The sequence below is a fragment of the Muntiacus reevesi genome, chromosome 18, assembly GCF_963930625.1.
Source record: "Muntiacus reevesi chromosome 18, mMunRee1.1, whole genome shotgun sequence".
NCBI lineage: Eukaryota > Metazoa > Chordata > Mammalia > Artiodactyla > Cervidae > Muntiacus > Muntiacus reevesi.
Window position 1 is genome coordinate 28,051,982 of NC_089266.1, and position 25,794 is coordinate 28,077,775.

The following is a 25,794-nucleotide window of genomic DNA, read 5'->3' on the forward strand; positions in this document are numbered from 1 at the left end:
GTAGGCTGCACCCACTGCAGGCGTCTGCCCAGCACCTGGAGATCTGAGGCCCAGCCCAGGTGACTGAGGGTCTGGATGAAAGGCCAGTAGTGGAGGGTGGGCAGGGGGTGCCTGGCAGCCCCGTGGACCAGTCGGAGCCCCTTCCTCACCAGGCACCTTTCATTCCCTCCCCGCTTAGCGTGGGCCTGGCATGGCCCTGTGTCCAGGGCTGGGACAGCATTCAGGAGATTTCTCCATGAAGGCCGAGTGAGTCAGCACACAGCCTGGCCTGGAGGTCAGGATTGGATCAGCCTCCTTCGTGGATAAGGTCACATGGAAGCAGAGGCACTGTTGATCCCATGGGGGTCCAGAGTGTCAGGAGCTTGGGGCCATGTCTGGCCTCAGCCCAACCTCCCTGTCCCCCTCCTGCCCAGGCTGGGTCTACCCGAGGAACTGCTGGGCCTCGGACCAGATCCCCCACCACCCAGGTACCAGTCCACTGGGTCCTACTCAGCCCCTGATCCAGGTAGCCCCACGGTGTGATCAGCGCCACGTAGCAGCTCTGTGTGCTGGGGCCATGAGTGCTTTTCACCTTCTTCAGACGTTTCGGTGTCTCCCAGCTCAGCCACAGCATGTAGGCGACGCGCAAAACCCAACAAAACCAATGAAACAGGAGGCAGGGGCTGGCCAGGCACTGGGCTCCTGTCTGGGGGCTGCCATACCCTCCCGCTGCAGCTGCTCATCTGCACAGCGGGGAGGCGCACGGACAGGAAGGGCCCCGGGCCTGCCTGCTCCTGCGGTGCTGGAGCTCACTTGGTCCCCTGTCGCGGCTGCAGTTTCAGATGGACCGTCCCTCTCGGGCAGCAGTTGGGTCCGTCCGCATTGACCACAACCCTCAGGATCTGCTGCAGACCGGGTGTCGTGTTGAGTGCACAGCCCCTGTCACCTCCTGTCACCCCCGTTCCCACGAGCTCTTCTCTTGTCCCCTTCTCACAGTCGAGCATCTAAATGCTCCTAGGCTGGCACAGGGCCATGGGTGACCCTGCGATGACCCTGATGGACGCCCGTCCTCCATTACTTGCCGCCAGTCAGCCAGACCTGGGCTTGGCAGTCCACACGTGGCCTCATCCAGGCTGTGCAGTAATCACGAGGGTCGGTGGTCACATCCCACCTTGCAGGCGAGGACACAGCACTTCCGGGAGGTCCCGTGGCTGAGCGGGAGGAGGGAGCGGCCTCAGGCAGGGCCTGTGTGGCAACAGTGCTGACGCTGCCGGGGCCGGGGCGGTGGTCCTGGCCTGGCCTGTGGGGGCACCGCTTCTCCAACTGCGGAGCGGGGCAACCACGACTGTCCTGCCCCTGCCCCAGGCCTGGCCACCGAGAGCGTATGGAGTGAAATCACAGAAGACGGCAGGGATTCAGGGAAAGGCTCCTTCGAGAAGTGCAGCCCCATCTCTCGTAATCACAGGACATCGAGGGGAAGGGTCTACAGAGAACCACAGCTCACCCCTCACTGCAGACAGGGAAACTGAGGCCCAAAGTGAGGAATGGGTTGTCCCAAGTCAGAGCTGGTAGAGAGGAGGTGGAACCAGCCTGCCCTGCAGCCCCTGCGCTGCCAGCCTGGCACCGGCCATGTTTTAAGAAAAGCAAAGGCAGTTTCTTCTGAACTGCAGCAGGGGAGGCGGCTCCCGTCCCTCACGTTTGGCAGAAGCTCAAAGGCAAGCAGAGGAGGGGGAACCTCTGCAGAGGCACAGAGGGGAGGCGGGGGTGGGGGGGGTGGGCACTGACAGGAGGCCACCAGCCTGGGGACACAGGAGGCAGGGACTCAAACTGGGCGCCCGTGAGAACGGTCAGGGTGGGGGGACGAGTTGGAGACAACAGTTAGAGAAGCTGCCAGTTATTAATTAGGTCCTGGTCACCTGGGGCTGATCGTTACAAAGTCACAGTGCAGCTTCCTGGGCGGGTGCTGGAAACAGTCATTTGCCTTCCTGCCTGGCTTTGAGAGAGATCAGGGCAGAGGTTTCCCAGGCAGGTTGCCACGGGTGGTGGATCAGAGTACTATATTTTTTTTCTATTGGTCGAGCCACAAGGCTTGTGGGATCTTAGTTCCCCAGCCAGGGACTGAACCCAGCGCTAACCACTGAACCACCAGGGAAGTCCCAAAGTTCTATTTCTGTATGCAGCTCAGCCACCGTCCATGTGCTGTTCAGTCTGCATGGGATGGGCTTCCACAGTTAGTATGTGTGAGTATGCCTCCAAGGACATGCTTTTGCTTTTATCTTGAGGTAACTATAACAAGAAAATTGCACCGAAGCCTAAATTTTCAGGGATCACCATCTCTGATCCAGACCTCCTTTATGGAGCAAGTTTACAATCTTCAGGGCATTTTCTGAGACACTTAGAGGGACCTCTGAAGAAGCTCATGACAGTTTCTCTTAAGGGTGCCAAACCCAAATGGGCACCTAGAGGCCTCAAGGATGGACATTTGCAATTTCTAGCCTTTAGAAAATCCACTTTCATCAAAGCAAAGGTTTACCCTAAAACAAAAGGCTATGTCCACACCTATGCACAACCCTGTGACTCTGCACTTGCTCCCTAGGATGTTAACTGTCCCCAAGCAGCAGGCGTTAGATCAAGGAAGGACCAGTAGGCGCCTAACTACTAGGTACTTAATACCTTCACCCAAGCAAGAACCCGGGGAAAGATGGAGAAAGACTGCATCGAGGAAGCACCTGAGGTCCTTGGTGAAGAACAGGCTATAGGGGCTTCCCTGCTGGCCAGTGGTTAGGAATCCACCTGCCAATGCAGGAGACATGGGTTCAATCCCTGGTCCAGGAAGATCCCACATGCTGGGGAGCAACTAAGCCTGTGCCTGAGGCCCATGCACCTAGAGCCCGTGCTCCGCAACAGGAGTAGCCCCTGTCTCACTGCAACTAGAGAAAACCCAAGCATAGCAACGAAGACCCAGCACAGCCAAAGATAAAAAAAAATTTAAAAAAAAACAGTCTGCAAGCCCCTATTTCCCACGTGTGTCCTTTCCGCCCCTTTGCTTTGATGTAAACGTAGGTAATTTTCTTCAGTTGATGAAAAGGTGCTGGAGGATGAGCCAGGAAGGGTGGAGTCGCCAAGTGAACCCAAGGAATGTTCTAATAGATTCCACTGACTGCACCCTTAGAGCTTTGAAAATTGCTCCGTCTCCGCCTGATTTAGCAGGAAAACATCTGTTTTAGAGCTCACCCTGACGGGGACCCTGTAGTTAATTGCTTCACCAACAGCCATGTCAGAGGGAACTGCTAAGGAGTTACTTGTCAAACTCGCGTGTTTGGGAAATAAGTGAAAATCACAAAGAATTTCTACTTCTGAACTGCAGAAAGTGATTTAAACTGCAGAACAGCAACTGAAAAATACTTGCATTTAAAAGTTATAGATTGCACAACTGGGAACATACTAAAAACCACGGAGTCGTATGCTTTACGTAGCTGAACTGTGTGTGAATCATATCTCGGTAAAGCTATTTAAAGTCCCATGTTCTTAAAAGTAGAGTCGTGGTGTCAGAACTGAGAGGATCTCAGGTACCATCAGTTCCAACTCCCCCCTCCCATTCTGCAGATCTGGAAATTGAGGCCGAGATAGGCATCACCTGCGGCTGCATGAGGAGTTACCTCATATTGCCGCTTCTAGCTCCTTCCACAACTGACATGTGAGCTTCCCCAAACCCAGGTCCTAAAGCTCCAGACCTCTGCCTGGGACACAAAACACAGCTGGAACCACTGTCTACTCCTGACACGTGTATTAGCTTGCCGGCCTCTCGTGACAGTGCAGGAGGTGGCGAGAGGGTGGTGGGGGTTGGTCCCTGACATCTCTCCATGGTCTTCTCCAGCCCTCACAACTGCTGGGGTGACAGGCTGGGCAGGACCAACACTCCTCTGCTTGACAGATGGGAAGACTGAGTCCTGGAGAGAACCTGGGCCCCAGATGCTCAGACAACCAGCAGGGGTGCTGTCGGGGGTCAGGGAGGGCGCATTCAGGGCTGACAGGTCAGCTTCTATCTCACACACTCCCTGAGCCCCGCGGAGGAGGAATCCGGGGCAGCTGGGACTCACTCCCTCCCCTGCCCCCAGGTCATCGTGCAGCGGTCACTGTCCGCCCGGGACCTGAACCACGCCAAGGGGGGCTCCATCCTGGCCAGCTATCTCAAGATGTTGCCCATGGGCCTGATCGTCATGCCGGGCATGATCAGCCGCGTGCTGTTCCCAGGTAGGACACGCTCTGGGGGTGGGGTTGCAGGATGCGGAGGGCGCCAGGAGAAGAGGCCAAGGACAGGCAAGCTGTTTCCTGGCCTGGAGGAGCAGGGAGGGACATGGTCCCCGGGCCACAGTCAAAGGGATCCACATGGAGGTAGCTGGATATGAGATCCGGGCAAAGGCCACCTACTGCTGTGTGACCTCGGGGTGTGAAGGAACACCTCTGTGCACTGCCATCCCTTCATCACAAACTCGGGAGCAGACCACCCGTGTGACCCTGCACACTTGCACACTTGTCTGGATGTGCTACATGTGTCTTCTTCTGGCTCCTGGTCCCTGGCTCAGGCTGCTTCTGTGGGACACTGGGTAGTGATCTGCAGCATGTGAGCCCTGCCTGGTTGCTACCATCCCCCCACCATGAGATTTCCCCATAACACAGAAAGCCATCAGCACCAGGGGTGCCCAGCAGGTGGCACCTGTGGGTGCTCAGTCCTGGGGCTGGGGCTCCCAGGACCCCAACCCACCTGTGTCTCCTGGTCCACAGGGCGTGCAGCCTGCATTCTCCTCTGGGTGCCCGCCTCTTCTCTCTCCTGACCCTGGGCCCATGAGGAGCCACTCAGGGCTCCGCCGAAGGTCCCACGGGTCATGTGGGGGGCGCTCAGCTGTCGGCGGGGGGGCTGGGCTGGCCCGTTGGCCACCTGCTCCGAGTGGCGCCTCCGGAGACAGGCCGAGCGATCCGTCACCTCGAAATACTCGTCTGACACAGAGGAGGAGGCCAGTGAGGCCCGCCGGGGGCCAGGGCCGTGGTCAGAGCTGCCCGAGAGGCTGTCCTGGTCACTCAGGGTCACGTAGTCATCGTCGTCTTCCTCCTCCTCCCCGTCCAGCCCATTGGGGACCACCTGCCCCCCACCGTCGGGGTCATCCGGGGTCATAGGTAGTTGCCGCTGAAGCGCGGCATGGCCTGGGCCCGCCGTCCTGGGCAGCCCGTGGTCCGTCCCGTTGTGGGGTGATTCCTGCTCTGGAGTCTCCAGGGCCCAGCCAGCACCACCACCCTCCTGAGCGAGCACATCTGCCACTGGGACCGTCCGGGGCTTGGGCACAGGCGGACGTGGCTGGGCATCCCCCTGGGGGAGGCTGTTCTCGGCAGGGATGCTGTCTGGTGAGGCGCTGGACTGGAGGGTGGGGCCGGGGTCCTGGCTCTGCCTCCACAGCTGAGTCCCCGCCTGGGACGTGTCTCGGATCTTGATACGGTTCATCTGACTGGGCTGGGGGTTCCAGATGTTGGGGTCGATAATGTTGATGTATCCCAGGATGTCGCTGCCAGGCTCGGGGTCGGGCTCCACCCACGTGGGCAGGTAGTCGAACATGTTGGCCCGCTCCAGGTTGAGCAGCCCTGGGTGCACGGGCAGGGGAGGCTCGGGGAGGTCTCCCGGGCGCTCAGCAAGGGCCGCGCCCTGCACCCCCGCAGGCTTCGTAGTGTCCTGCTTCTCGGACGATGACTTGGCGATCTCGTCGGCACTCTTGGCCTTGACCAATGCATACTTGGGGTTGACGAGCTTCTTGGCCACGGTGCCCGAGGGCACCAGCGGGACCGAGGGGGGCAGCACAATGGGCTCGGGCTCAGGCTCCTTCTCCATGGAGATGTCCTTGAGGCTGACGCTGTGTGACATGAGGTACAGCTCCTGGAACTGCCGGTCAAACATCTCCACCACCTGGCCCGACAGCACGGAGATCACATTCCGATCCGTCCTGGCAGCCGACCACGTGAAGCTGCAACACAGGGCGGCAGCCTGGTCAGGTGTGGGGTCTCCCCCACCCCAGTGCACCCAGAGGCCAGTGTCCATCAGACTGCAGCCACAGGAGGGTTTTGGGAGAAGGGAGCAGAGGCAGGGGCGGGCTGGAGCCCCAGGGTCAGGCCTGGCGCGGGGCCTCAGGCAGCCTCATGCACCAAGCCCTTCCTGGGGGTGCGGCCTGGACAGGGTGTGGCGTCCAGCACAGTGACTTGTGCCACCATCAGTATCTGCTCGCCCACCCTGTGTGGCCGTGGGCACCCCCCACCCAGCCCCCTGCCCCTGCTTGATGAACCCAGTCGAGCTGGGCCCCGCCAGCCTCATCCTGCCCCCACCCTTGAGCAGCTCTTAGAGTGACTGCCCTGTGAACCCTGCCCACACTCCACCTCCGGGCTGCTGACACCTTGAGGCTGGAACAACAGTCTGGCGGAGGAAAGCGTCACTCTGTCTGCTTCTGAGACGGGCAGGTGGCGTGCAGGCGGGCCCAGCACCACTCACACCTCAGCAGTTTGGGGACCAGTGAACCAGAATAACCGGGGTGTCATAGGCAGAATTAAGGGCAGAAACCAGCTGGGAACCGGAGCCGCCTCTCCCCGACCCACCAGAAAGCCAGAGTCACCTGTAGGAGCCACAGATGGCCCGGTCGCCGTCCACAAACATGAACTTCTGGGCCAAGGCGCCCTTGAACTTGGTGGCCGACCGCGTGAAGAACTCGGTTCCTCCACTGCTCCGCACCCTGAGATTCTGGGTTGAAGACAGGAGACAGAATTACATGACCCAGCACTGAGCACCCTACCTGGGCCTGGGGAGGGATCCAGGCGAGCGTGGACAGGAAGGATAAGACAGAGGGAGGGCCTAGAGAAAGGGGTAGTGCATGTGTGGGTCCTGGCCAAGGTGGGTAGGGGAGGCGGGTCCAGCCTGGGGAATGCTACTGCAGCTCTCCAGCAGGAGGGGGAGGTGGATACGTTTCAGGCAGGTCCAGCAGATGGCGGGGGGCTGTGCAGTGGGGTATGGGGCTGCCCCGAGGGACCTGGGTACTGCACTTGAACAGATCTGTGGCCTTCCCAACATGGGTGACCACCGCGCCCACCCCCCCCCACCACCCCCATCTCCCTGTCACCACGGTGTCCCTGTTCCCTGAGCCCTGCAGGCAGGGATCCTGGCAACCTCCCCCTCTTCCCACAGAGCCAACCCCCTGCCTGGTTCCCAGGGCGGTTCAGGAAATGGCCATATCACCCCTTGCTGGGCCAGCATGGTCAGCTCAGGAGCCGGTCAGAGAGGTCCCAAGAGACCACGGAAGGGGAGCCAAGACCCAGAGGGAGTAGAGGATCTCCCAGGCGTCAGAGGCAGACCTGGTCCAGCCCAGCCCCCTGTCAAGGTTAGATTCCTCCCGCCTTTCTCTGGGCGTCACAGCCCTTCCTCTCTGCAAGTCTGTGGATGTGCCGGGATCTGGGGACAGGCTCCACTCCCGTCAGGAGAGCTTCCTGTTTGGAGGGAGGGGCAGGCATGAAAGCCCAGTGGTGGGGGGACCCTACGGTGGGCAGGGCAGGCCTGGCTGAGACCTGGGGGTTGAGAGGACACCTGAGGGCACCCTGATGTGAAACCTCAGGGCAAGAGGCAGACGGGCTCAGGGGGTGCAAGCATCGCCCAGCTCGCGACTGCCCTAGCTCCCACTCTGGAGGACTGAGCTCAGGAACTCCATTTCTAACACAACCCCCAGAGAACCTGAGCCTGAAATCCTTTGTGTGCCCCGGTGACTGGGTTCTTATTCCCTCCGGGGGCCCCTGTGCCCACCAGGGGTGCTGGCCTGTCACACCTTCTGCAACACCCCCATCTGTCACCCTTGCATACTAAGTCATTCACTGATCCCTGCCGAGGTCCCCAGCCCACAAAGGGGTGACCGTGACAACGACCCCACCCTGGAGACAGGGGAGCAGATAGGTAACGACCTCGGCTGTGGGCCGCTTCCTGGGAAGGCTGGCATCCAGGCTGACGTGTGACAGATGAGGAAGTGCTGGTCAGGGTGGGCAGAGGGTGCAGCACCCCAGACTCAGGACGACAGAGGCCTGACTGAGAGCCGGGAGGACTTTGGGGGAGAAGGGTGGGCTATGGAGCCTGCAGAGTGGGCCCAGCCAGATGTTGATGAAAGACCCTATGGGGCAGTAGGGAGCCAAGGAGGAATGTGAGCAGGGAACAATGGGGGGGAGCCATCCAGGAAGAATGCATACATTCACAGGTCGCAAAGGCTGACACTGGGGGTGGGGTTCTGTGCCTGAGGGAGGTGGGCCTGAGTCTGGCTGGACGAAAGAACTGGAGGCTGTCTCCACTCCTGCCCTCAGCCCTGGGTACTCCACGTCTGTCCCTTCTGTGATGGGTCACAGACCCCTTGCCTGGGGTGCCCCAGGGTAGGACCCGCAAAGGTTGAGGGGCAGGTTCCAGGGATGCCTGCCTGGCTGTGCGGCCCAGCTCAGAAGGCAGATAAACCTCTGCTCCCAGGCTGGCTTCCCCCACTGCTTGTATGCACACAGCCAGCTCAGCAGGAAGCTGGCTGCGACCCAGGACAATTAGTGCCCGTGACTTTGTACCAAACACGAAACAGGCTCGGGGACCAGAAGTCTGAACAAAGCTCCTGGAGGCGGTGTGAGGCCTTCCCCTGTCACCTGTGCCTGACCGCAGCCCTGCTCCACAGCTTCTGTGGGTTCCTGGCCCAGAGCTTGGTGCAGTCAGGCCGCAGCTTCTCCTCAGTCTTCAAGGACAGCCCCCAGCCAGGACTCCCCTCCCACCAATATCTGCCCCCACCCTCCCCAAAGCTTGTCCCATGAAGGGCTCAGAAGGTCACCACCTACAGCTCAGAGTGACTCAATCCGTGGGGGGAGGCAGGCCTCAGCTTTGCCCGATGCTGTATGTGACTCTTAAGTGACTCTCTGGCCCTTAGTTTCCCTGACTGCGTGATGGGGGCCTGGCCAACCACTCCAGGCCTGTCCAGCCCTGGGGCCCAGCAGCAGGCAGGGGCTTGTGGTGGCTCCCCCCATGGCAGCGCCTGGCTGTTTGGTGCTGGGTGGGGGTAGGTCTGGTCCCACCCCGTGGGGCTGGGCCCAGATGAGGTAACGTCTCAGGAGCCAGGGCTCGGGTGAGCAGAGGTGGAGGATCCACAAAGCCGCGTTGTCTCTGAGCCTGGGATGCTTCCAGTAGAGCACACAGCAGGCAGGGGACACAAATGGGTTGCCCTGGCCCTGGGTGATCCCCGGATCCTCGGGAGCCTGTTTCCTGATACGTGCTGGGGCAGTGATGGCTGGGCAGAGCTTCATCCATTCCCAGGGTGCCACCGCCCCAAGGGTGGATGGACGGGCCAGGGTGTGCTGGGCACAAGGGCTCCATGGAGTCTCCTGTGTACACATGGGGCTGGTGGAAGGTGGGGGGACCAGCCCAGACCCCCCCTCCCTGAGCAAGTGGGTCACTCTTGAGCGCTGGTCAAACACAGCCCCAGTCCTGGTGCGAAGGGAATGCAAGCTGGCTTCCCCCTGCCTCAGTGTTCTCATCTGTGAAATGGGCCTATCCACCCCCTGCTTCAGGGCTGTTGTGAAGATTGAGTGCATCGGGGGAGAGGCTAGGTGCTCAGCGGCTGCTCCCTAAACTGGAGGGGACAACGGGGGCTGTGCCATGCAGCGCGATGGGAGTGGCATCTCCCTGCTCTCTCCCTTCCACTCAGAAAGCAGAAGGGTGAGGGACACAGAGGAGTGGAAAACATCTGGAATGGTGTGGATTCGGGCCCAGGGAGGCTGGGATGCTTGGCCATATGCAGTGGTCAGGTGGCTCAGGGAGCAGACTGATTTGCCCAAGGCCTCCCAATGGACAGGGTCCAACCCCTGGGGACTGAGGACAGCCCGCACCTGCACCCTGGCAGATCTTTCACCCTCCAGGCCGTGCTGGTACCTTCTGGGTCGGAAGAGGCATGGGGAGGTCCAGAGACCACTCGGAGCAGGACTGACGGGTGACAGCAAGTTCAGGCCAGGCTGGGGATAGACAGCTGTGTCCTGTGTGCCTTCTTCTAAAGGGTCTGTTTTACGGGGCAGGGGGCACCAACACTCCCCCTGGCGTCCCCCAGGAATGGCGAAGCTGGGATGGGACGCTCCTGGCTCCTCCCTGGGGCCAAGCCGATTGGCTTGGTGACATTCTGGGCCAGGCGGTTCTCTGTTGGGGGCTGTCTTGCGATTGCTGAGCAGCATCCCTGGCTGCCACCTGCAAGATGTAGGTACCTCAGTGCCCTCCAGGTCACAGCCAGTAAAAAGTGCCCTGAGTCCACTGCAGAGCCTGGCAGAGCCAGGCCAGGGTCCAAGAAGGCAGGTCAGGAGAAGGGGAGGCCCAAGTACCAGAAGGGGGCGGGGACCAGCCTGTCCAGGAGGAGCTGGAATCCGTACATCCTCAGCCGGCACCTTCCCACGGCCATCCTGCCTGGGATTCCTTTGTTCCTCAGAAATGGGTCCAGCCTTTGCCCAGGCGGCTGCTGGTTTTTCCAGTTCAGCTGCACAAAGCCAGCTAGCTTCTCCAAGCAGCCAGGCATCTCACAGCTCTGGTGCCATCCTCAGTGGTAACCTCGAGGCCTGGCTCCCTGGCCCGGGTACCCCTCAGCACCGAGTCACCCCAGATGTGCCCAGCCCTGGGCCTGGGGTCGTCTTCTAGAGACCTGTTGCCATGTGTAGCGTGGGCACTTGTGCCCACGTTCCCTGGGCCTGGGAGTCAGGGCCCAGCTGAGCAGGCAGGCAGGGGTCTGGGGACAGCTGGGAGCCTCAGGCTGAGGAGGGGCTGGGGCCAGCCCTCCCGCCTGCCAGGAGTGGGCTGAGTCCAAGCAATACTGCAGCTGTTTTCAGACTGTGTTGTCAGCGCAGGGGTTCGGCTGGGGGGCTGCCCTGAGAGGGAGACGTGAGGGGTCAGCAGCCAGACCACAGCTCAGAGGGGTGCGGGGAGCCCCATGGCACTCACACCAGAGCTGGGCCCACGGCTGCCCCAGTGCCCTGCCCCCATAGGCCTACCTAACTCTTCATGGAAGCCCTGCCAAATAAGTGACAACATTCCCAATTTTCAGACAAAAAGACTGAGGCCCAGAGACCTCAGTGTCTCTGCCCAAGGTTACAGTGCTGAGGGCAGAGCTGCGGCCCAGGCCTGGCTCCTGGTGTTGCCCCCAGACTGGCGCCCAGCACCACCGTGGTCGTGAGTATGACCCTAGCAGGGACAACCAGCACCCTGGGTTCCATGACCGGAGGGCAGGTCACTGCAGAGTTGGGCAGGGGCGGCAGGCCCAAGGGCGGGCCCCAGGATTACCGGCAAAGGAAGTGCTCCTGGGACAGGTCTGGGCCCAGCCAGCCTGCAGGCAGGGAGGTAGGCTCTCGACAAGGTGACACTGGGCCAGGGCTGGGCCCACAGGAGCCTCTGGCTACCTGCCCGGGCTGGGAGGGGGCGGACTCAGAGGCGAGAACGAGGCGGCCAGGGTCACACATTCCTTCCGGTGAAAATACCCAGTCGACCCACGGCGTCTAGCTCCCGAGTGTGTCATCCTGTGGACCCGCCACCTTCTGCAGAGCAGGGAGGGGTGAGTGGGGCAGGCTGGGCCACGCTCTGGGCTGGAGCCTCATTCCCAGCCTCCTGCCCTCGGCCCAGAGCCCGGGGTTTGTAACTCCTGTTGCTGCTGCAGCCATGTGCTTACCCGTCGCTCAGAGCACCTTCAGAGCCATCATTCATCTGCTTTCACCCTCAAACCACCCAATGAGGCATCCTGGTGGCCACGGAGCCCTGGAGGCTCAGGAAGGTGGGTCCTGTGCCAGGAGGTCGGCAGCCAGGAAGCCCGCGTGGCCAAAACCAGGGTGATCCCACTGCCAGGTACAGCCTCAGTCCAGGACGCTGGGCACCAAGGGCGTGTGGCCCCGTCTGCGCTGACCTCCCATCATTGGCTTTTAAGGTCAGCTCCAACTTGGTGGAACACCTCTGGGCAAGTTACAGGCTCCCCCTGGCCTCAGTTTCTCTGAGCGTCCTGGAAAGCCTGGTCTGGATGGCCTGCCCCACTTGCCCACTTCTGGGAGCTCCAGACACTTCCAGGAACCTACGTCTAGGGTTTCCCTGCTGAAAGAGCAGGGGCACTGGAACCTCTGCACAGACTAGCCTCCTCCCCCTTTCTTCATCTGTATGTGGAGGGGGAGTACTCAGAGGGTAGACAGCTGTGATGTGTTCAGGGTCCCTGTTGGGCATGGGGCAGGGGTGCAGCAGGAGGGGGCCAGTTGGCCTCTGAACACGGGAGTGGGATGGACGAGGCTCTGTGATCTGCTGCCCACAGGACAAGGCCCCTGCGGTCACCTTTCAGAAGCCACCTCCTCCACACTCTGGTCCTCCCAGCCTGAGCTGTCCGCCCCGGGAGTTGGCTCTTGGTGCTAATTACACGGCGGGCAGCACAGTGGGCCAACCCACCAGCGAGACCACATAAAAATGTCCCAACAGCCAGAGACTCGCACTGCCCGGAGAGCTCACACCCACTTGAAAGGACTCAGCTGGGACCGGGGTCACTGGACAAAGCCGACTAATTATGGGCGCTGGAGCCCAGCCCCTTGTTAAGCGGGCTGGCATTGCCCAAGGCGTTCTGACCCATCGGAAGCTATGCTCAGCCAGAGGGCTCGTGCTGGCCCTGTGCCTATGCCTTGCTCACTGGAAGGGGTGACACCTGGCAGTTCCTACATCCCCGATCGGTAACGTGGAACGGCCACCCCTCCTGCCGGCTGCCAAGCGGGGGGCCTAGTAACCATATCGAGGGCCCAGGATGAGGGCTGTGACAGTATCCGCTGTCATTGGTCTATACTCTGAGCTGCACACAGGTGCCAAGCAATGGCTCCCTCCACCCCCAAAGTGTTCATCGCTAAGTGATGTCTGACTCTTGTGACCCCATGGACTGTAACCTGCCAGGCTCCTCTGTCCATGGGATTCTCCAAGGAAAAATACTGGAGTGGGTTGCCATTCCCTTCTCCAGGGGATCTTCCTGACCCAGGGGTTGAACCTGGGTGTCCCACATTGCAGGCAAATTCTTTACGGTCTGAATCACCAGGAAGGCCCCAAGTAAGGCACCAGATGCCAGGGTGTCTGAGCAGAAGAGCCCGGCCATAGGGGCCATTGACCCCTCCATAGGACCACTGAGATCCTGGAGTCCAGAGAGGGGAGGTCACGTGCTCCAGGCCACAGACAGCAAAGCAGTGCTGGGAACCCAGGCCCAACCTCAGAATTCCGCCTCCATCTCTGGTGTCACTCCCTGGAACGCCCTTCCTATTCCACTGGCTCCTCAAGTCCATATCAACTCTGCAGCCTCCAAGGAAGCCCTCCCTGACCTCAACCCAAGGAAGCTTCCTCTGTTGGGTCTTAAAGACTATGGGTGGATGTGATGTGGAGACAGACTTGGGCTTAGGACTTCCTGAGTTGAAGTTCTCCAGCTGGGGTGTGAGCTGCCAGAACCGAGGGGTGAGCACCCTGTCACTGCAGGTGAGCAAGCAGACAGACAACCACTGCAGCATGGCTGCTTTGAGACGCTGGTGAAGGAGCACCTCACGTGGGCTTTGACACCTGGTGGCAGGTAGTATCCTGTCCCCAGGGCACTGAAGCAGAGGCCACGTGACCACTTGGTGAGCGGCCCTAGACACAGAAGTCTACATGCTCGCCCCAACCCACATGGCAGGTGCTCCAAGAATTTGTTAACAAACTGAAAGACTGGCCAGCTCACCTTGAGGTGTCCCAGGTGCATGCGGGCCCGCTCACACATATGCAGGAAGTACTTGACGTTGCTCTCGTCCACAATGATGTACACGGCCACCTTCCTCTTGAAGCCAGCGTCCAGCAGGTCCTTGAAGATGTCCACGTCGGTGAACATGTCCATGACCACAGCAATCACCTGTGAACAGGAAGGGAGGCCATCAGGCCACGTAGCCAGGAGGACAGGTGTCTCCATGCCCTCCACGCTCTCCCACACTTGCCCACTCTGGCTCTGCTCCCTGCAGCCGTGGCTCTCCTAGCCCTGAGGCTGCAGGCATAGGACCGACACTCAGGGTGCAAGATGCCTAGTGGGTGGCACAGGCTGGACTCTGGACAGCAGGGGATGGAGGCAGGCCCAGTCCACAGGCCTGCCTTTTCCAGAACACAAGACCGCAGAAAACCAAACCCAGTGACTGGGAGGTGAGGAATGTGGAGGGAAGGGGAAGGTGCTGAGGAGCCCAGAGGAGCTGACTCAAGGTCCCACAGTGGGAAGGGGGCAAGTGCTGGGGTTGAAGCCCCGGCAGCCCCCCCAAACCTGGATCAGAGCTCGGTCCTATTTCCCCTCCTGGGCTGCTTTCCCAAGGCAGGCAGGCCATGCCACGCCTTCTGCCCACTACCCCAGGAAGCTGAGATGAGCCAGATGTATCAGCACCAGGGAAGAAGGCGGGGGCTGTGGCCACCCACCAGTCATCGGTCCCTGGACAGGCTCCCTCGCCACCACCTCTTGTCTGGTTTGGAGAGAGTCCAGAGTATGTGTGCTCTTCCTGTCCTCTGACCATATCTGTGCCACAGCAGCAGACCACAGCCTCGAGACTGGCTCTGGGTGGGACCAAGAGGTCAGAGTGCACCCAGCCCAGTCCAGCTGAGACACACCCAGGCCTGACATGCAGGGGCCCTGGCAGTGCAGGGCCAGGGAGTGGGGTGGTCAGCAGGTGCCGGGCCTGGCAGGGCTCAGGGGCCAGCAGGCTCTGGCACTCAGTCTCTCTCCTTTGCCCTCCCTGCCACTGGGCAGCAAGGGGAAGGGCCAAGCAGACCAGAGCCCAATGCTGCTGAGCCCTCCCACCCACTAAGGCCGGTGCCACGGCTCCACCCTGGGTCTGAGAGCCCCCTGGAAGAGTCTTCCATCGAAAGGCAGGCAGGGTTGTTTGCTAGGCTGCACAGTGAGCTGGGCACAGACAGGCTCAAACCACCCAGGCCCAGGGGAGCCAGGGTTCCCCCACCCCTGCCAGGAGGGTGACCTGGCAGGTGGCCCAGGGCCTGCTGGAGACGTGCCCGCACACTCTTGTGAGCTCATGCGTCCCCTGCAGGCCCAGCAGGGCTCCTCCCAGGCCCTGGGCCCCTGCTGACACTGGTCACACGTCTGCACCAGAGCTGGTACTTCTGGGGGCCCCTCCCAGCCCTGCCCTCTCTGAACAGACACGCAGCCTCCTCACATGGGCCCAGCCAGGGCTCCTGGGGGACCACAGCTCGCCATCTGAGTCCCTCAGGGGTGTTTCAGGCAGGGCCGGAAAGCAAACACAGTCTGTGCAGAGCTGGGAGGCCACGGGGCGGCGGCAGCACCAGCTGAGGGACATGCCTTCTGACCCCAAATAGGCTGGGGTCTTGAGAGGAAGCGAGCACCCCGTCCCTGGACGTGTGCAAAGGCTAGAGACTGCTTGAGGGGTGGACAAGAGGACAGATGGGACACGGCATCAGAGCTGGTGGGCTCAGCGCACCCTTGGGCTCCACGCGTCGAGGGTGACGGGACCCAGGGTGGGGTAGGGGTGGCAGCAGGGACCCTCTCGCCTGGACACCCCCACCCATACCCCACGGTGACTCCAGCCTTTCTGCAGGCTCGGCCTCACGTGCCAGCCTGGGGAGGGCTCCACTGACACACCACTCCTGGAGCAGGCCCAGGTCCAGGATCTGCCAACCATGCCAGATGGGGACATGCCCTGGGCCCGGGCTGGGGGACATGGCCCAGCAGGACCCACCCCAGATGCGCCTTCCCCATGACACCCAGGCAGGCAGGTGCCTGGTCTAGGCCTCCTACTGTCAGGCTGGGTCTGCTGGGGCCTGCCCCTCTCTCCCCAGTGGAACCCGTGGGGTCCCAGACATTGGGCTCAGTGCCAGGGGTCAAAGGAGGGCTTGTACAGGTGCCAGCGGCACTGGAGAGGGGTGTTGGTGCTTGGGAGGGTGGGGTCTGAGGCTTGTCCATGGGGGCCACCATGTTTCTCAGAGGCCTGGAGACCTGAGTGCCTGTCCCTGGGGCCAGAGACTCTAGATAAGAACCTGGGGCCCTGTGCCCCGCCTGAAGCAACTTTTGCCTGACAACCGCTACCTTGTCCAGTCTTCAGGCATGCTGCGAGGCACGGGTCATTGCCCCCGTACTACAGATGAGGACACTGAGGCACAGAGGCACTCTCTCACTTGCCTAGCGACCTGCCCGGGTGGCCTGGCAGAAACAGAGATGGAGCTCTGGACCCCAGCCTGCCATCCAGGATGGGTGAGCTGCAGCCTCTCTGGGTCTCAGTTTCCTCATCTGTGAAATGAGGATGATGGTGGGCATGATGCCCAAGGCTGTGCCTGCAGAGCAACCCCCAAGTTCCTATGCCCGGTCTGGGTGCCCCACATAGCCTGTCCGGGCAGGCCGCAGCCTCTTGCTGTATCCACGGTTCTGAGAGGCAGCTTTGACCACCACTGCCCCACCTCCCTCTAGCTACCAGCTCGGTGCTCCAGCTCGCCAGGCTGACTCTCAGCCTGAGGCTTCCAGCACCCCTGCTACTGCTCGTGAGACCCCACCCCTGTGACCATAGAACCCCTTTTGGGGCAGAGGTGCACTGTGGGCAGGGAAGGGCAGGGGAGAAGGGGCAGTGGTGAGGCGACCCGGGGTCTCCATGCCGCTGCAAGCATGGCCCAGCCTCAGCATCTCTCCCCAGAGGCCCAGAAGCCACAGGGACTCTGACTCCACCGACCCCTCCCTTCACACCCCAGACCTCGCCTCAGCCATGTCCACCGTCCTCCTGACCAGGCGCCTTCCCCTCCTCCTCCACGCCAGTAATACCTTCCCATCCTTCAAACCCTGACTCAAAGGCTGCCATGAGCAGGCCCCACGTCTGTGTTTCTGGAGAAGTCATGGCAACCCATTGAGTGGCACACCGTCTCTCCAAGGCCTGATCCTGAGACCCAGCACTGAGTGGGCAGTTTCCCTCTGTACTGGTCCTGCCTGCCCCCAACTCCAAGACCATGGAGGTGCCTGCAGAGGCTTAAGGAGCCAGCAGGGGTCTCACCCCTCAAAGTGCTCCCCAGAGGAAGAGGAGACAGTCACACCCACCTGTCCTGGAGCCCGGAGGTCACCAGAGACACGATGCATGGCAGGCAAGTCCCCAGCATTCACTGGGTACTTTCACCACCTGGAAAAGCAAGAGGTGGGTCTGGATCTCTGGGTCTGTCACTAAGGCTCAGGTGGACACAGGACCGTAGCAGCGTGGGCTCTAGACTGTCCTCCCAGAGAGCTCTGTGACCTCAGGAAGAGCCTTCGTTTCCTCGTGGGGTGATGGCAGCACCCACCTGCATGGCTATTGGCAGGTGAAGTGAACCAATGCGGGCAAAGTGCCACTCAGGGTCCAGAAGCTGTGCTCAGCAGACGGAACCAACCCCAGCCCTCCAGACCCACAGCACCCTTGGGTGGACCGGCTGGAGATCACTGCCCACCATTCTGCTTCCTATTCTGCCAACCAGAGGGCAACCCATAGGAACACTTGGGGCTTGCTGCAGGCTGTTCTAAGAGTAGGCACAGTGCCTTCAAGACCTGGGATTCCACTTCCAGCCACAAGGGAGTATCAGAGCCTGCAGTTACCCACCTGCCTTAGCAATAAATACCAGGCAGAAAAATCTATGAAGCCGTGGCCAACAGGCAGCACAGTAAGTGCAGGGACCCTGGGCAGAAGGGAGACAAATGAGGTCAGCTGCAGGACTGCCCCAGCCACCTCCAGGTCACAGCAGAGTCCAGGGGGCTCCTGGAGTTGAGGAGATGAAGTTTGCTCAGAGCCTGGAAACCAGGATTTTCAGGACAGAGGAGAGGAGAGGGCTACACAGAGCAAATGCCAAAGAGTTGCCTCTTGAGGGTTCAACTGGAGACTGAGCTGCACACGCCTGGGAGGAAACCACCGAGACGGGAACAGAACTGCTGGAAAGAAGCGGCTGGAACGATGGCTGGTGATCACACAGGATCAGGAGTCATTTACGTTCCCCCAGCAGAGTACAGGCTCTAAGGACCTGCAAGAGGATCCCCAGAAGGATACCACCTACATGATGGGCAAACACGCCCTGGACCCGAGACCATGAGGTTTTTCTATAAAGGCCAGATAGCAAATGTCTCAGGCTTTGCAAGCCATGTGTCTCTGTCAGCTGCTTTAACTCCGAAAATAGACACAGACAATAGACACAGACAAATAAACAAATGCATACATCTCCGTTCCATTATTTACAAAATCAGGCAGTAGGCCAGATTTGGTCCATACTCAGCCAACTCCTACAGTAGACAATCTGCTTTGGTCCTACCTAATAAAGCTTAACAGCAAGCCTCAAAGTGTTACACTGTTTCCAAGAACTGCATCCCAGAACAAAGCTCCAAACTGTTTAAAGGAAAAAAAAAAAACACAACTCCCACAACATAAAATTTTCAAGTCTAGTATCCAATCAAAAATTACCAGGCATTCAAAAGAACAGGAAAACAAACAGCGTCAAGAGGAAGAAAAAAAATCGATCAACGTGAACCCAGAACGAATACAAATGTTAGAACTGGCAGACAAAGAAGTGTGAACAGTTATAACTTCAACCTATATGCTCAAAAAGTTACTTAGAGACACAGAAGATTTTTTTAAACAAATACCAAATTGAAACTCAAGAGGTGAGTTTCAGCATTTAAGATGAAAAATCCAGTGGATGGGGCTAATAGATGATTAGATACTATAGAAGAAAAGATTAGTGAGCCTGAACACCTATCAGTAGAAATTATCCAAAATGACACACAGGAAAAAAAAAAAAAGACAGAACAACCAAGGCCAGAGTGTCAGTGAACGTGGATCAACTCCAAAGGTCCAGAGTACGTGTAACTGGAATTTCAGCAGGTGCTAGGGCAAAGGGTGGGGGAGGGGGGATAGAAAAACATCTGAAATAAAAGGCCATACATTTCCACATTTGATGGAAACCACTGGGCTTCCCTGGTGGCTCAGACGGTAAAGAATCTGCCTGCAGTGTAGGGACCTGGGTTCGATCCCTGGGTCTGGAAGATCCCCCAGAGAAAAAGAATGGCTACCTACTCTAGCTATTCTTGCCTGGAGAATTCCATGGACAGAAGAGCCTGGTGGGCTACAATCCACGGGGTCACAAAGAGTTAGACACCACTGATCAACTAACACTTCCACTAGACTTTTCATTTATCCCCAAGTCCAGGAAGTTCGATGAATTCCAAGCAGAGGACACGTGAAGAAAACACACCACATGACAATCACATCACTTAAAATCAGTGACAAAGAGAAAACCTTAAAAGCAGCCAAAAGGGAAAAGACCATCAGGCAGTGAGGAACAAAGCAGACGTCTCAGAATCAACGCAAACTGGAGGACACCAGGGCAACTGAATGGAGAAACCATTAACCTGGAATTTCGCACCCAGTGAAAACAGCTCTCAAAACCAAAGATGAAGTAAGGACTTTTTCAGGGACACAAGTACTGAAATTACTCTGGTCAACCTGCACTGTGGCTGTCACCAGCCCTACACGGGTGGAGGGGCTGACGCCTGGCAGGGGGAAGCCGAGGCTGCCCTCGCTCACTGGGGTGTGGAGCACCTGCCCCCACCAGCAGGGCTGGGCAGACCCGGCCGCTGTGCCTCAGTTTCCCATGATGCAACATGGTGTCTCTCCCCTCCCCACCCTGCTGCTAAAAGGCCCTGCAAAGCCTGGGGAGGCGGCCTCCTGGGAGCCCCAGCCTCCCAGGCAGACAGGGAGGAAGTCTCCATACAGGGTGACAATGCCAGCTCAAGCCAGGGCCAGCTTGCTGACGCTCGTACCGCTGTCTCTTCCTGGCAGTGGGAGGGGGGCGGGAGGGGTGCTGTGACCGTCCCAGGGTTACACAGTTGGCTGGTGACAGAGGTCTCCTGCTCCTGGCTCCTCCCAGAAGGGATCCTGCATCCATTCTAGCTGTGACTCCACCCGCCGGCTCCCAGAGCCCACCCTGGATCCTAAAACAAAGCCCTGGCAATCAGCACTGCCCAGAGTCACTGCCTGGGCCGCCCAGCTCTGCTACACTTTACAGTGTGTGTGGGGGGGGTGGGGGGTCGGGGGGAGGCTATGGCACAGCACTTCCCTCCTCAGTCATGCGGGAGTGGACTGGAAGACCTGTGGTCCCTCCCCTCTGCCAGTCACCAGCTCTGGCACCTTCCTTCTGCACCATTAAGACAGAAGCCTCATTAAGGCCAATTAAAGGAGACTCAGGCCACCCAAACGCCAAATGGCTACAGTGGGCCAGGGTCAGGAAGTGCATGCAGATCCCACCCAGCCCAGTGGCATGGGCCCTGCCCCGAGTCTGATAGACATCGGCCACAGCTCAGGAATGCTGCAGAGACTAGAGGCCACAGAGCGTGGGGTCAGGTGACCAGGGCTGTGCCCGGTGGATGAGACAAGAGGACACGCCCCTCCCTCTTGCTGCCGGCCCCAGGGGCCTCCAGCTTCCAGGTGCAGGATCCAGACTGAGGCCGGCACAAGCTGCGGGTTTTCAAACCGGAGAATCTCAAGTTCATCAATTTGAGACATGTAAGAGCTCAGCTTCTCCAGGATCTACGAGCAACAGACACAGTGGGGTCGTGGAGCATCTTAACCCCCCAACTTAGGGGGCCTAGAAAGGACTTTCCCGGGGTCACAGAGCCAGTCCCACAGGGCAAGGCTTCTGAGCCACTGGAGGCCCGTGTCCTCTCTGATGTGTTCCATCAACCCCTGCTTGAACTCCTCCAGGATGGGGGCTGGGGGGCTCACCACTTCTCAAGCCAGACCACCCTCAGGGAAAGGCCATCAGGACAGGGCTGAGGGAAGAGACCTGGCATTTACTGAATCCGTGCCAGACACCACGCTTTTCCCATGGAAATCTCACAGCCCCTTTGGGCCAGGTACTGGCATCACATGGCGCTGAGCAGGAAGGGACAGAGGATCAGAGAGGTGGAGCGGTTACCTCAGGTAGTGTGGCCTGACAGCAGAGCTGGGCTCAAGCACGGGTACCCCGATGCCGAAGACTGTCTTCCCACTGCCCCATGTAGCATTAATCTAGGGGAATCACTCGGACCTCACAAAGGAGGCTGGTGCAGCCCACCAGCCAGAGCCTGCCAGGACGAGGGAGGTGTGGCCCCAGTAGGGGGCAGTCCAGCCCTGCACTGAGCATCCTCATGGATATAACTGCCTTATTAAGACCAGTGCCCAATCCCTATCTTACAAACAGAGAACCTAAGGCCCAAGGTCATTCAGCAAGGGGGCCTCTGAGAGGCCTGACCCAGCCCACGTCTGAGGGTCCAGGGGAAGGATCCTTGGCTGCAGGGCGAGCCTGCTGGACCCCCAAGACCAGAAGCTCAGTCCTGCCATTCACAGCCCTGGTGTGTTGGACTTAACAGGTGGTTCAGTGGCTAAGATTCAGCCCGCCCAGTGCAGGGTGCCTGGGCTCAATCCCTGGTCAGAGAACTGGATCCCCACATGCCACATGCCCCAACTAAGAGTTCACATGCCACAACTAGGAAAAACAAAAATCCTAGTGGAGCTTCAGCAAGCCTTGGTCCTTCTGAACCTCAGCTGTCATCACCTGTGACCTGGGAGTGATGACAGGCGCTGGCTCCCAGGGTCGTGGAGGGAGGGCAGGGTCGGCCGGTATGGGCCGACCTGCCCAGGCACTCTGGAGCCTGGCGTGCACCCAGCCCAGAGGTGCCAGTCCTCCTTCCTGGCAGAGTTGCTCCTCACTCTCCTCAACCTCAATTAAGACACAAATGCTGCTGGGTAGGAACCTTTGGAGAAAACAGGAGCCAACACCTGGGATTATATTATCAGATGGTTCCCCACCTGGGGCTCTGGGCTGGGAAGTGCTCCCCAGACCCACTGCGTGAGGCTGGCTGGTGCTGCCCCTGGAAGAAGCCAACTGGGCCACCCCGAGGCCTCTGAGGGTGTCAGAGCTGTGAGGGTACCACCTCGTTTGGGGACAGCGAGAGTCCCTTCCTGGTCCTCAGGGACCTTGGCTCCCTGTCACTTTGTGTTCACCAGGCTTTGGGGCAGACTTCTGCTCTTGCAGGAACCCAGAGTCTAGGAGCCTCGTGAAAATACTTTTACTGCCCTGAGTCAGGCTGAGGGCCTGCAGTGAGGCTCCACGGCTCTCATGAGGGGCAGGGCTCAGAAAGAATAGCCAAGACACTGCTCATCCAGGGAAAAGGGGGCTTAGAGCCCCCAGAGCTAGGTCCTAGGAGGGCTCCTCCAATGTTGGCTGGGTGACAGGTCATTTGCCCTCTGCGAGCCCCTCGTCTGCACAGAGGGGACCACACCTATGCTGTGGAGCTGGGAGGATCCAGGCAGGCAAAGTGCCCGCTCAGCACCTGGGGTACAGCTGGCATTTAATAAATGCCTCATTAAGCTCTTTTATTCTCCTGGAGCCAAGCTGTGAGCCAGGATGGCAGCGTGGGAAAGCAGGGGCCAGATAGAAAAGATGTGGGGTCACTCGGGTATCATGGAACATGGTTCCAATCCCTTCCTGCTGTGTGACCCCAAGCAAGAAACTTAACATCTCTGGGTCTGGCCCCGGCCTGGCGGGCACGAGATCTGGTTTCGGGTCTAGGCTTCACCCCTTACTCTCTTTTGTGCCTCCCCCAGATTCCTCACCCACACATGATCCAGCCCTGCCCTCGGGGCCCCTGGTGAAGAAGTCCTGTGGGGGGGGGGGGGGGCATCCCTGAGTGAACAACCTGCTAGAGCATCTCCCCTGTTGCTGGCCAAGGCGGGCCCTCCCCAGCCCCAGCCCGACCCAGCCCGGCCTCACCCGTTTTGCAGAGGCTGCAGCCGCCCAGGCGTGATGCTACAGGCGTGAAGCTACAGGCCCGGCCTCTGGTATGCAGTTAGAACCCCATGGCAGGTTTTTCCCCAGATAAATCCCTGGCTCCCAGGGGCTGGGAGAAGGGCAGGCAGATGACCCTCCACCTCTGGGGCCTGCTCAGGGTCACCTGCCAGTGGAGTCAGACCCTGGACCCACTAGTCTTTGTACCAAAGGAGGGCAGAGTGGGAGAGATCTTTAAAAGGCCCCAGTGCCTTGCCCATGTCACAGATGGCTTGACCAGGGCTTGTGCCGGGTCACAGGTGGTGAAGGAAGAGCCGGGACCTGACCAAGTACTTGTGGCTCCTGTGCTGTGGCCCACTAGTTCCACGCTCATCTCTTGGGGAAAGGGGAGGACACAGTGCTGGCCCTGATGGGAACACGGCCGCTCCCGGCTAGACGGGCTGAGTGTATGCTGTGTCACTTCCCTGCCCCGGGGTCGGCCCACTGTGCTGACGACAGTCTGGGCTGAGGAGGCGGTGGGCTGGGCTGTCCTGACTCAGCGCCACCAGCCCCAGCCCAGGGGCCCAGGTGGGCAGGGGGCCAGCATTTTGGCCAGACAGCTGGACCACAGGGTCTCCATCCCAGATGGGGAGAGGGGTCGTTCTCCCTGCACTGGAGCTGGGGGCAAGAGGAGGATTCGGGGGTGAAGGAAAGAGAGGTGATTCATGGGGAAAGAGAAGGCGGGTCAGGCTCCTGGCGGCCAGGCGGGCGGGCCAGGCAAAGCGCCCTGTCAGCACCCGTCAGCACCCGCCGGCGTCACGGCCCTGCCCTGCGAGCCAGGAGGCGGCAGAGCAGAGAGCCGGGAGGGTCCCAGGCAGCTTGGATGAGCGGCCCCTCCCTGCTCTGCCCGTCACTGTGTCCTTCCAAGGCCAGGGAAGGACAGGCGGGGGACCTGTCTAGAGTCTGAGGACAACAGCAGTCTGGTCCCTTTCCCACCTCTCCACCCGAGAGCTAGCCAGGTGACCTTGGCAAGGACTAACCTGCCGGGCCTCAGTGACTACATCTGGAAAATGGAGCAGATAACACTACACGAGACTATAAAGTGCCTGGCACCCGGTAAACAGCAGCTCTGGTTATCAGGGCCATCCCCTCCACCCCCGACACACTATGTTGGCCGCGGGTCCTGGGGTGGATATGGCAGGGAAGACATGGGCTGGAAAGCAGGAGCAAGGGTCCCCATCAGGTGTGAACAAATCCCCCGTCCTCTGTGTCTTGGTGTCCCTGGCCAAAAGAGGAGGCGCTTGGCCTCTGAGGCCCCTCCTGTTGAGCCCATGCTGTATGAGCATGGTCAGTGAGCCCCTACCCTGGGAGGGATGAGAGCAGGGCCAACGCCCACCTGTTGGGGGCTGCAGGACAGCACCGACTGGGACCACACAGACCAGGGTGCAGGCCTGGGCGGGACTTTCTCCTGGCTCTGTCCCTTTACACAGGTGATGCTGATAAGCCTGGAGGGTTTTGTGGGGAACAAACGAAGTTACAGGGGGCATGGGGCTGCATGGGATGGCTAGGTCTCAGCCCCAGACACAGAGATGAGAGAGGAGAGAGGAGGCCCTGGTGCTCAGCCTGGTGCCAGGCTCCCCTGTCTGGAACTGGCTGTCTGTCTTTCCATCTTGGGGAGATAAAACTTTCCAGCTGTTCCCGAGCAGTCTGGGATCTGGGATCCACCTCTTTCCTACTTCTGGTGGAGAGGAGAGGCGCCCCAGCACAGCAGGTCAAGTCCCCTCTACCAAGGTCTCAATTTCTCCGTTTTTAAAAAGGGGGTGGAGGCTGGGTAATGGGATCCAACGGGCACTCCTAGGGGACTGGGTTCCATGACCTCAAGCCCGGCACCCATGCCAGCAGCACCCCCCTCTGCCATAGCAGGTTATTCAGCCTGAAAACTGTGATGGTCCCTCCACCCCACCTCTTCCTCACTCTGACATCCAACTCCATCCTCATGGCTTTCATCCCCGCCACCTCCATTTCACAGAGCAGAAACCCAAAGCCCCAAAGCTGCCTGGGATCAGGCCAAGAGCCAGGTTTCCCAACACAGGCTATCCGACCCTGCCAGCCCCCTCGGGAAACAGGGACTCCACCTTTCTGGAAACTTAAGCCATGGCCATCTTGTCAGTGCCTGACCCACTTCTGGTCTCTCTGCCCAAGAGCTCCCCTGGGCCCTATCAGCCAGGATGATCCCCAAGGCCACTGTCTGGGTTTTGAGCAGGCCCAGAATAGTGAAAGGGTTCGACTCAGCTAGAAATACCTTGCCCCGCCAGGCCAAGGCCAGAACAGCCACTGCTGACCACTCACTCCTCTCTACTGAGTCCAGAGCTGGCTTCTGAATCCTCAACACTGCTCGCGAGGCAGGCTTTATCAGTCATCTCAGAATGTGTCTTGAAACCATGGAAGCAAGAGAACGCCCTGCTTGTGGTCACGGCTATCCAGGATGGGCCTGGTTGGCTGCCAGTGGAGAGACCCCTTCTCAGAAGCTATGTCAGTGGGTCAGCTGAAGGGATAGCCACAGCGGGACAAGGCACAGCTCGGCAGTGGTCGCTCCGCGGGAGGTCCAGACAACGCCTGAGGTCCCTTCAATTCAGGTTGACAACCCTCACCGGGACCTGCTCTGCTTCCACCCCCAGGAACACACCATCGCCAGTCCCCACCTCCTACCCTGGGAAGGTTCTGCCACTGCAAAGCTCACGAAGAGGCTCAGAGAGGGAGAGCTACTTGCTCTCAGTCACCCAGCACAGCAAGGAAAAAGGCATAGTTGAACTTGGATCTCCAGGCCAGCCTCGGCCACTCAGGCTATTTCTCAGTCTCTATGCCTACCCCAGGCCCCAGACTGTCTCCACCATCCACAAAAGCAACACCAGAGGGCTCAGGGGCACGTGTGCGCGGGAACCTCCTGCTTCTCAGAGCCATCCCTGGGGACA

The 25,794-nt window shown here is 59.6% G+C and overlaps 2 protein-coding genes across 4 annotated transcripts in view; one reads left to right on the plus strand and one right to left on the minus strand.

Annotated features, from left to right (window-relative positions):
• SLC5A10 (solute carrier family 5 member 10) overlaps nt 1-25,794 on the plus strand; it is a 54,385-nt gene that overhangs the window by 12,483 nt on the left and 16,108 nt on the right. For both annotated transcript variants that reach the window (XM_065910824.1, XM_065910823.1), the window contains exon 9: nt 4,098-4,233. In XM_065910824.1, the coding sequence (XP_065766896.1) occupies nt 4,098-4,233 (136 nt within the window). The remainder of the gene's footprint in view (nt 1-4,097; nt 4,234-25,794) is intronic.
• FAM83G (family with sequence similarity 83 member G) overlaps nt 1-25,794 on the minus strand; it is a 29,638-nt gene that overhangs the window by 1,362 nt on the left and 2,482 nt on the right. For both annotated transcript variants that reach the window (XM_065910821.1, XM_065910822.1), the window contains 3 exons: nt 13,761-13,928; nt 6,630-6,754; nt 4,745-5,990 (listed from right to left, as the gene is read on the minus strand). In XM_065910821.1, coding sequence (XP_065766893.1) covers nt 4,745-5,990; nt 6,630-6,754; nt 13,761-13,928 — 1,539 coding nt within the window. The remainder of the gene's footprint in view (nt 1-4,744; nt 5,991-6,629; nt 6,755-13,760; nt 13,929-25,794) is intronic.